Here is a 10,675-nt window from a genome sequence, read left to right as displayed (position 1 = left end):
GTGGCACTACAGTGCCTTGAATTGCTTGCAGGTGTAATATACGTCACCCCAAGCTGCTTGTGGTAGGGCAACGCAGTCCCTCACTGTGGTAACAGTCATTCTACACCGGTGGCCTGACTACACAGCAGATCAGGGGGTGAATGACAAATGGCTACACCAACGTAATTAAGAACTTAACGAACTCCAGGCTGTACGAGCCGAGAGTGAAACTTACCCTGGGAACTGCTGGCTTTAGCAACACTGGTTCACTGGTCAGGCCAATAATGCTGTTTGAGTATTAATTGGGGTGACAGAGTGGTCAAGATACTCTTATTATTACAGATGGTTTAATAGATACAGATGATAGACAAAAAAATAATCAATAGTCCATATGATTTTTACAACAAGGGGACAGAAAAACATATACATCACTATTAATTACACATATATATATATACTAACGCTATACTGTATACATGGTACACCATATTAATAAAAAAAGCAAACCAGGTCCCTTTCATGCGCACTGCAGTGCAGATCACACGATCTTGAGAACGCTTTGCATTGAGCATGAAAGATTATTATTGGCGTAATTGGACCGATTTAAACACCTCTCCTGCCACCTAAGTTGCTGGTAGTATGAAGAGGTCTAGAGAACTTGAAAACACACCAGACCCCCAGGACTGGACCCCCTGCACAGACACACAGGCAGACACAATGAGGTCCCTTTAAACAAACTCGTTTTTCCAGGTAAAACCACCAAATGTCTTGTAATTTTGAAGACAGCTCTGCAGTTACATTACAGTGTGATCCTTTGAATACAGTGTGCATAGATTGTGATAGTGTATGTGTGCAGAGTGCAAGTACAGTGTTAGTAGAACAGGGGTACAATGAGAATAGTTGTGGGGGTATCAGGAGGAGTGTACATTGAGATACAATGAGTCTAGGTTTGTGGCGCATGAGTGTGATGGGTGTAGACTGAGAGTACAGTGTCAGAAGGACAATAGGACTATAAGTGTAGGTATTTTAGCATGAGTATTGTGGGTATACTGAGTATTGTGAGTTTAGTGTCAGTAAAACAAGCACAATGTGGATTATGAGTAATGTGGGTGTAGTATAAGAGTACAACATCAACAGGACACAAATATGCAAGTCCTCTGTGCAGAGGATGAGAACGGTGTGTGTAGATTGTGAGTACAATGTGCAGACGATGAGTAGGGTGTGTGTGGATTGTGAGTACAGTGTGCAGACGATGAGTAGGGTATGAGGAGTGTCACAGACAACCACAGGTCTTCACCACCATGTTGCGGTGTTTCTTCAGGATGACGTTGTTGTTGTCGTCGTAGAAGAGTACGGAGATGGGGCTCAGCTTGGTCGGCGCACAGCAGGCCTTCGGGACCTCATCCGGCTTCAGCAGGTGTACCTGGACACAGGTGAGACGGGCTTCAGACAGAACGCACTGTCCTGGCCATGGACATGGCTCGCTCTCTGCTCGGTCAGGAAGGAGATTTTAAATCCAGCTCTTTTTTTTTAGTAAGGAACTTCAGAAAGGCAGCCCAGCTGCAGTATTCCATCACCTGACACTTATTAAAGACCTGAGACCAATAATCCATCATCTGAAATAACTCTCAGACAGATTCTCACATACAGTACGTGGTTTGTTTCAAACAGTCACTGATGAGTGTTGTATTCTGCCCAGTCGGTCTTGGCACTCACATCACACTGCACAAAGACAGTCAGGTGCAGAGAGACCAACAGGCACACAGAGGCAGAAGTGAAGAGAAACAGATTGAGACACAGCACCAGAGGGACAGAGGCAGACAGACACAGAGAGGCAGAGACAGAGGCACAGAAACACATAGGAAAAGAGAGACAGGCAGAGACAGAGACAGAGAGGCGGAGACAGGCACAGAGACTGAGAGAGAGATTGGCAGAGACAGAGAGGGCAGAGACAGAGGTGCTGAGACACAGACAGACTCAGTGATAGAGGCACAGAGACAGGCAGACCAGCAGTACTCACCACCAGCTGTATCATGGCGTGGTTGGTGGCGTTCATGCAGGAGCCCAGGGGATACATACACTCTCCATCGCAGTAGAAGGCAGAGTAACCTGAGGGGGCCAGCACCCAGTCCTGAGGGAGGGATGGAGCAGGAGAGGAAGGTGAAGACGACTTATTCTAACTTGTGAGACCTGTTTTATACTTGCATTAGAACAGAGTGTTATTCGATTGCTGGATAAAAAGGCATCAAAAAACATATTCAGGCCTGAGATTAATACAAAATGTAGTGTAGATGTAGTGCAGTCCCCAACTGACCTGTCAGTACAGGACGGGGTAGGTATGCAGTGAACAGGTGTATTGAGGATAGGTTTGCAGTGAACAGGTGTGTTGAGGACAGGTGTGCAGTCCCAGGTGTATTGAGAACAGGTGTGCAGTGACAGATGTAATGAGGACAGGTGTGCAGTGAACAGGTGTGTTGAGGACAGGTGTGCAGTGACAGATGTGATGAGGATAGGTGTGCAGTGACAGATGTGATGAGGACAGGTGTGCAGTGAACAGGTGTGTTGAGGACAGGTGTGCAGTGACAGATGTGATGAGGATAGGTGTGCAGTGACAGATGTGATGAGGACAGGTGTGCAGTGAACAGGTGTATTGAGGACAGGTGTACAGTGAACAGGTGTGTTGAGGACAGGTGTGCAATGACAGATGTGATGAGGACAGATGTGCACTGAACAAGTGTGTTGAGGACAGGTGTGCAGTGAGCATTTGTGTTGAGGACAGGTGTGCAGTGCACTGGTGTGTTGAGGACAGGTGTGCACTGAACAGGTGTGCAGTGAACAGGTGTGTTGAGGACAGGTGTGCACCTACCTTCCAGCCCAGGTCACTGAAGCTGACGTACAGCTCGTGTCTCTTACACGCCTGCCGGCCGCTGTTGATGTGGTTGTGATCTGAAGGACAGACAGAGCGAAGGGGGTGAGATGGGACCAGCATGACGACCGCAGCAGCTAGAGCGAACTGAAGTTCCTTCTCACCGAAGATCCCTGGCAGGCGGTTGGGGTGCGGCAGGTCGTATTTGGGCTTCTTCTTGCGGTTGCTGGTGCGGGCGGCACGTGGCGCGCGTGTGGGGGTGTGGCTCGCCCGGAAGAAGGTGACCATGAAGGGCTGCTTGGACCGGGGTCCCCTGCGCCCCACAAGCCCCACCCAGCCTGGGGACAGGGAGCGGTCTGATGGAGAGCGAGAAGGGGGAGGAGGACAGGGAGTAGTCGGGAGAGATGGGAGTCAAGAGGAGGGCTTGCAAGTTTTTCGATTTCAAGTCATTTGCTGTTTAAGCACTAGACAGGTCTCAAATCGGACAGGGGTCTCAAACATTCTCCCCAAGATTTCCTCAGTACCCCTTTAACCCTTACCTGACCCCAGACACTGTCTCAGTCATCCCTAAAGGCACCCCTTCTGAATCTGCACCTGACTCAAAACTGTCTCCAACACGCCTCTGACTACCTCATACAAACAGCCTGTCCCCAGTCTTCCCCACATTGCTACCAATATCCACCTGTGTTCCCCGGACCCCCAGACTGTATCTATACCCCACCATGTTGCCGCGGCACCCCCACTCACCCTCCTCCGTCTCGGCGTACAGTCGGAGCCCGTGGTTGCTGTGCGGGTTCTGCTGCCAGCGGTTAGTGGCCGCAGTCACATCGAACACCAGCCAGCCCTCCTGTCCGCCCGGCACCGACTGCAGGTCCAGCAGCACCAGCTCTGGCTCCCTGGAAGGGAGGGAACAGGCGGAGACCGTGGGGCTCGGTGAAGGACCGGCAATCTCTCTCTCTCCTCTGCTCCGTCTCTACCCCACCCACCTCCCTCTGTCCCTCCTCTGTCCCCCCTCTGTCCCACTCACCCACTGCCCTTCCCCCTTCCTGCCCCTCCCACCCCTCCCCACAGTCACCTGTGGCGGTTCTGCTTCACGATCTCGTACACACTGATGTGTAAGGTCCGGTTCCCGCGGGGCCCCAGGCTCAGGGTCTTGTAGACGCGGAACTCGGCGGCCGTCACCGTCTCTCCCTGGGGGAGCGGCGTCAGGTCGAACCGGAACTCCTTCCAGTACGGGCGCGGTTGGAAGAAATCCCGCTCCTGCTCCACTGGGAGAGGGAGAGGATCAGACAGACATTACTGTCACACACTGAGTGCACTGGTAAAGGATTGGACACGCGGCAGACATTACTGTCAGATACTGAGTGCACTGGGAGAGAATTGGACACACAGCAGACATTACTGTCAGATCCTGAGCTCCAGTGGAAGATGGAGAGAATCAGACAGACATTACTGTCACACACTGAGTGCACTGGGAGAGGATTGGACACACAGCGGACATTACTGTCAGATACTGAGTCCACTGGGAGAGGATTGGACACACGGCAGACATTACTGTCAGATACTGAGTGCACTGGGAGAGGATTGGACACACGGCAGACATTACTGTCAGATCCTGAGCTCCAGTGGAAGATGGAGAGAATCAGACAGACATTACTGTCACACACTGAGTGCACTGGGAGAGGACTTGACACACGGCAGGCATGACTGCCAGATACTGAGTCCACTGGGAGAGGGTTGGACATGTAGCAGACATTACTGTCAGACACCGAGCTCCAGTGGGACAGCAAGAGGATCAGACACACATTACTGTTTACACTGAACTCCACTGGAAGAGGATTGAACACGTAGCAGACATTACTGTCAGACACCGAGCTCCAATGGGACAGCAAGAGGATCAGACACACATTACTGTTTACACTGATCTCCACTGGGAGAGGATTGGACACGTAGCAGACATTACTGCCAGACACCGAGCTCCAATGGGACAGCAAGAGGATCAGACACATAACTGTCAAAAACTGAGCTCCACTGGGAGAGGATTGGACACGTAGCAGACATTACTGCCAGACACCGAGCTCCAATGGGACAGCAAGAGGATCAGACACATAACTGTCAAAAACTGAGCTCCACTGGGAGAGGATTGGACACGTAGCAGACATTACTGTCAGACACCGAGGTCCAGTGGTCAGGAAGTTGGGCAGAGGGGAGAGAGAAGAGGGAGAGAGGACAGGGAAATGGAGAGGGAGAGAGGCAAGAGAAAGACAGAAAGGAAGAGAGGGAGAAGAGCAACAAGACAGGCTGTTATACTACGTACAGCAAGCACTGGATCAGCCTGTGCACAATTACAGACAGCGCCCGCTGGCCACAACAGCTGCAGAACACTGCCTGCCACTAATTGCAAGGGCGCGCAAGTATTTTTAGAAAGGTAGAAAGCTTTATTTTTAATTTTTTTTCTTTTTCCTTTTATTTTATTTTAAACATGGGTCCACAGTTTCGGTGGGGCCTGTAATTTATGCCATATGTGAGCTCTGCACCTTGCAGAGTGTCATTTAGCTGTTTGAGGTCTGGCTGCTCTAGGAGCTGGTGAGTGTGTGTGTGGGGGGGGATCTGTTTAGGGACTGTGTGTGTGTGGGTCAGTATAGGGACAGTATCTGTGTGTGTGTGTGGATCAGTATAGGGACAATGTGCATTGTGTGTGAGTCAGTATAGGGACAGTGTCTGTGTGTGTGTGGATCAGTATAGGGTCAGTGTGCGTCTGTGTGTGGGTCAGTATAGGGTCAGTGTCTGTGTGTGTGTGGATCAGTATAGGGACAGTGTGCGTCTGTGTGTGGGTCAGTATAGGGTCAGTGTCTGTGTGTGTGTGGATCAGTATAGGGACAGTGTGCGTCTGTGTGTGGGTCAGTATAGGGACAGTGTCTGTGTGTGTGTGGGTCAGTATAGGGACAGTGTCTGTGTGTGTGGGTCAGTATAGGGACAGTGTCTGTGTGTGGATCAGTATAGGGACAGTGTGCGTCTGTGTGTGGGTCAGTATAGGGACAGTGTCTGTGTGTGTGTGGGTCAGTATAGGGACAGTGTCTGTGTGTGTGGGTCAGTATAGGGACAGTGTCTGTGTGTGTGGGTCAGTATAGGGACAGTGTGCGTCTGTGTGTGGGTCAGTATAGGGACAGTGTCTGTGTGTGTGTGGGTCAGTATAGGGACAGTGTCTGTGTGTGGATCAGTATAGGGACAGTGTCTGTGTGTGTGGGTCAGTATAGGGATGGTGCATGAGACATGTGTGTGTGTGTGTGTGTGTGTGTGTGTGCGCGCTGTGGGGGGGGGGGTTGGGTCAGGACAGGCGGCTCCAGTAACGGAGGTGTCAGCGGAACGCGGGGCGCGTGGGCGGCTGCGCGCGGGTTTACCTTGGACTCGTGCGCCGGCTTGCTGCCGCGAGGCCGAGCTCCAGCTGTTACACTGCGGCTTCCGTTGTTTTCACGAAGACGTCTCCAGGTGGAAATGCACAAGTACCAGGTACCGCGTTTGTCAACGGGCCTTTGTTTACGTGCTTCACGTACATTAATTAAAGACACAAACAAACCATGAGCTATATTTACTCCCTACGCGCGAAACGTACAGCTAAATTTCCCTGTTTTAACACGAAAAGGCGTTTAGGCTTAATACACAAAACCCGTTTACTGATGGTTTGATCAAACACACACCCTGTCTGAGCGCCACACGGAGCAGTCTGGGGGCGCGCCTGTTCACAAAGTCTTCTGCCCCGAGTTTCAGGCGAAGGGTAGCTCGAGTCCTCACAGTCAAAGTTCTGCATTGATACTGTTTTCTGGAGAAAAATGTTGAAACTTTGGCAACATATCAATAGAGGTTTGTTGATGTTGGAAATTGTTTGATATCAGGATCAAAAACAACGAAAATACATGGAGTTTTGTTTTAGTAAGTGGTTCAGAACTGAAATGCTGGGTTTCTGAAATCAGGTTGCTCCTGTGTGTAGCAGGGTCTGAAACGTCAGGACCGGTTCTGGTCTCTCTGGGCCTGAACCTGGGTCCATTCAGCACGTTACTGTGATTCTCCTGGCTGACTCTACCCATGATGCCACGGGACACCCATCAGCCCCAGGGAGAGGGAGAGGGAGGGGACTGTGGTCAGGAAGCAATTTTTGGATTTTTTTCTTTCAGACCCAGATAAAGATCAGGGAGTTGGGCAGAGTATAGCACAACAGGAAGGGTCTTCGCTATCAGAGATGCTCTGCATAAACTGTCTGCAATAACATAGTGTACCCCAGGGGTGTCTGTACTGTGTCCAATAACACACTGCACTCCAGGGGTGTCTGTACTGTGTCCAATAACACACTGCACTCCAGGGGTGTCTATACTGTGTCCAATAACACACTGCACTCCAGGGGTGTCTATACTGCGTGTTCAATAACACACTGCACCCCAGGGGTGTCTATACTGTGTCCAATAACACACTGCACCCCAGGGGTGTCTATACTGCGTGTTCAATAGCACACTGCACCCCAGGGGTGTCTATACTGTGTCCAATAACACACTGCACTCCAGGGGTGTCTATACAGTGTCCAATAACACACTGCACTCCAGTGGTGTCTATACAGCATGTTCAATAACACACTGCACCCCAGGGGTGTCTATACTGTGTCCAATAACACACTGCACCCCAGGGGTGTCTATACAGTGTCCAATAACACACTGCACTCCAGTGGTGTCTATACAGCATGTTCAATAACACACTGCACTCCAGGGGTGTCTATACAGTGTCCAATAACACACTGCACTCCAGGGGTGTCTATACTGTGTCCAATAACACACTGCACCCCAGGGGTGTCTGTACAGAGTGTCCAATAACACACTGCACCCCAGGGGTGTCTATACTGTGTCCAATAACACACTGCACCCCAGGGGTGTCTGTACAGAGTGTCCAATAACACACTGCACTCCAGGGGTGTCTGTACAGAGTGTCCAATAACACACTGCACCCCAGGGGTGTCTATACAGTGTGTCCAATAACACACTGCACCCCAGGGGTGTCTATACAGAGTGTCCAATAACACACTGCACTCCAGGGGTGTCTATAAAGCATGTCCAATTACATACTGCACCCCAGAGGTTCCTATACAGAGTGTCCAATAACACACTGCACCCCAGAGGTTCCTATACAGAGTGTCCAATAACACACTGCACCCCAGGGGTGTCTATACAGAGTGTCCAATAAGACACTGCACTCCAGCACCCCAGGGGTGTCTATACAGTGTGTCCAATAACACAATGCACCCCAGGGGTGTCTATACTGCGTGTCCAGTAAGAGTCAGTGGAAAGAGGAAAAAGATACTGGACTATGTGATCATATTATTCTATGATATATTATTATATTATTACTACAGCATTAGCATTAGAACTGTTCAAAGCTGAACAACACCCAGTAGTTTTTCCTAGTGCTGCTGCCTCAGAAGCTGTAATCACCAGATTTCCAGTCCAGCCTGCCTGTCTCTGCAGGAATGGACTCCAGCCCGTCACGAACAGCAGCTCCTGCCGCTGGTGCCTGTGATATAAAGCGCCGGCAGGGACACACAGCCCTCCCTGTGGCTCACTGGCCCCGGTCGCTCATGCCCGCCTCTGTCACTCACCCACGTTGACGAAGCTCATCACCGTGTCCGCCTCGTTCACCATGGTGCCCAGCGGGGGGATGTGCGTGCTGAGGGTGGGCAGAGCCGCGTGGCCCAGGTGCAGGCCGGCCGAGCCGAGCCCCAGCCCCAGGTACTCCCCTTCCTCCGCCCCAGCAGAGACCGTGTGGTACAGGTCCAGCATGAACAGGGGGGCCGCGGAGGGGGGCCGCAGCGGAGGGTGGGGCCGCGGCCGCCCCGGCAGCCCCAGGATGGACAGGATCTCCCTCTGCACCTCCTTCCTCTCGCGAACGCTGAGGCGGCGCAGCAGGAAGCCGGAGTGGGGCTCCCGGCCCTCCGCGGAGCCCCAGAGAGAGAGCAGCCACAGCAGCAGGAGGGGCAGGGAAAGGGGGAAGAGCTGCCTGTGTGGGGCGCTGTTCCTCCGCCTCCTGCCGCTGCTGGCCTGGCCGGCTGTGCTGCTGCACATCCTCCTGTTCCTCCGGTCTGTCCGTGTGACAGTGTGACGCTCTCTCTCGGAGTCTCTCGGAGTCTTCCTCGTCCCGTCTCTCTCTCTCTCTCCCTCTCTGTCTGTCTCTTGCCTGTCTCTCTCTCTGTCTCAGTCTCTTTGTCTGTCTGTCTCTCTCTGTCTGTCTCACTCTCTCTTGGTCTCTCTCTCTCTTGTCTGTGTCTCACTCTCTGTCTCTTGTCTGTCTCTCTCTCTCTTGTCTGTCTGTCTGTCTCACTCTCTTGATCTCTCTCTCTCTTGTCTGTCTGTCTCACTCTCTGTCTCTTGTCTGTCTGTCTCACTCTCTTGGTCTCTCTCTCTCTTGTCTGTCTGTCTCACTCTCTCTCGGTCTCTCTGTGTTCAGATAGTTCACCAGCAGTCCTGGGGGTGCTGAGCAGAAAGACGCAGTTCTTACTTCCTCTCACGGCCCCCTGTCTCTCTCTCTCTCTCCAGTATATCTGCCTCCTCTCCCCTCCCTTCCTCTATTTATCTCGATTCCCTCCCTTCCTCTCCCTCTCATTCCCTCTCTCTCTCTCCCTCTTTTTATACAGATATTATTTTTAATTGCAAACCCTCCTCCTCCTCCTCCCTCTGCCTCACAAGCAGCCCATTCACCGGCGAGCGAGCGGGAGAGAGAGCGAGAGAGAGAGGGGTGTCACTGTTTAGACACAAAACAAACCAGAGGTTCCTTCCAGGCTCGGCGATAACTTTGCCCTCCGTTTAGCCAAAGCAGCTGAAGTGGCAGCAGCCCAGGACCGGAGTGAGGAAGCAGGGCATCGGGAGAGCCTGCAGCCGAGGCGTACCGCGCTCCGGTGTCGGAAGGGGAGACGCTCCCGAGCATCTCTGCAGCGCCGGGAATCCTGCGCAGCTCCAGCACCTGGAGAGACACCGCAGCCTCGGCACGAGGACCTGGCATTCCCGCCACAGCAGTCCGGGAAAACAGGACAATATCCTGGGGGTCTGTCCGCTCGCCGGCCTCTCCGGCAGGAAAAGAGTCTGACCAACAGCAAAAACAACTGAACAGAAACTGCAAACTGCTGCTCGGGTGTGAGCACCGCTCTTTGTGAAACAACAGCTGGAAAAGCCTGGAATTAAAATCTCGATGTTCCTAGCAATGGGTTTCCCTCACTCTCGGAGTGCACAGGAGTTCTGCTCCAGCACGTAGCCTGACAGCTGCCTCACAGGCAGGCAGCAGTTTGCTAGTGTGCAGGGTTAGACAGGCAGTGTGCATTGGCTATTCAGTGTGCAGGTGTACAGTGCGTTAGGCAGTCTGCAGTGTTTTTCTCAGTGTGCAGAGTGTTAGCCAGGCAGTGTGCATTGGCTACTCAGTGTGCAGTGTAAGGCAGTGTGCTTCTCAATGTGCAGTGTGTTATTTAATGTTCAGTGTTACTCAGTATGCAAAGTGTTAGGCAGTGTGCATTGGCTACTCAGCGTGCAGGTAGGTGTACAGTGCGTATTGGCTACTCAGTCTGCAGTGTGTTACTCAGTGTGCAGAGTGTTAGACAGGCAGTGTGCATTGGCTACTCAGTGTGCAGTGTTAGGCAGCGTGATTCTCAATGTGCAGACTGTTATTCAATGTGCAGTGTTACTCAGTGTGCAGGTGTACAGTGTGTTAAGCAGTGTGCAGTGTTACGCAGCGTGAATTTCCAGACGTTGCTGTATTTGTGCTGATCCCTCCTGCGTTTGGTGTTTTCACATATGGTATTTTGTG

At 51.9% G+C, this 10,675-nt stretch overlaps 1 protein-coding gene and 1 long non-coding RNA gene across 2 annotated transcripts; one reads left to right on the top strand and one right to left on the bottom strand.

The window, feature by feature from the left end:
• Positions 1–309: 309 nt before the first annotated feature.
• bmp8a (bone morphogenetic protein 8a) lies at positions 310–9,450 on the bottom strand. The gene is made up of 7 exons (XM_015348478.2): positions 8,484–9,450; positions 3,921–4,113; positions 3,593–3,741; positions 3,010–3,201; positions 2,846–2,925; positions 2,000–2,110; positions 310–1,402 (listed from the first exon to the last, which is right to left on the bottom strand). Exons 1-7 carry the CDS (start codon positions 8,944–8,946, stop codon positions 1,253–1,255), a joined length of 1,338 nt encoding a protein of 445 aa, XP_015203964.1. The 5' UTR covers positions 8,947–9,450; the 3' UTR covers positions 310–1,252.
• LOC107077498 (uncharacterized) lies at positions 6,295–10,075 on the top strand. Its single transcript, XR_001478517.2, has 3 exons — positions 6,295–6,355; positions 8,353–8,613; positions 9,689–10,075. It is a non-coding gene; the product is annotated as an uncharacterized lncRNA (long non-coding RNA).
• The last annotated feature ends 600 nt before the right edge of the window (positions 10,076–10,675 follow it).

The sequence above is a fragment of the Lepisosteus oculatus genome, chromosome 11 (assembly GCF_040954835.1).
Source record: "Lepisosteus oculatus isolate fLepOcu1 chromosome 11, fLepOcu1.hap2, whole genome shotgun sequence".
In the NCBI taxonomy this organism is placed as follows: Eukaryota; Metazoa; Chordata; class Actinopteri; order Semionotiformes; family Lepisosteidae; genus Lepisosteus; species Lepisosteus oculatus.
The sequence above is the reverse complement of the archived record's forward strand: the minus strand, read 5'-3'. Positions and strand labels throughout refer to the sequence as shown.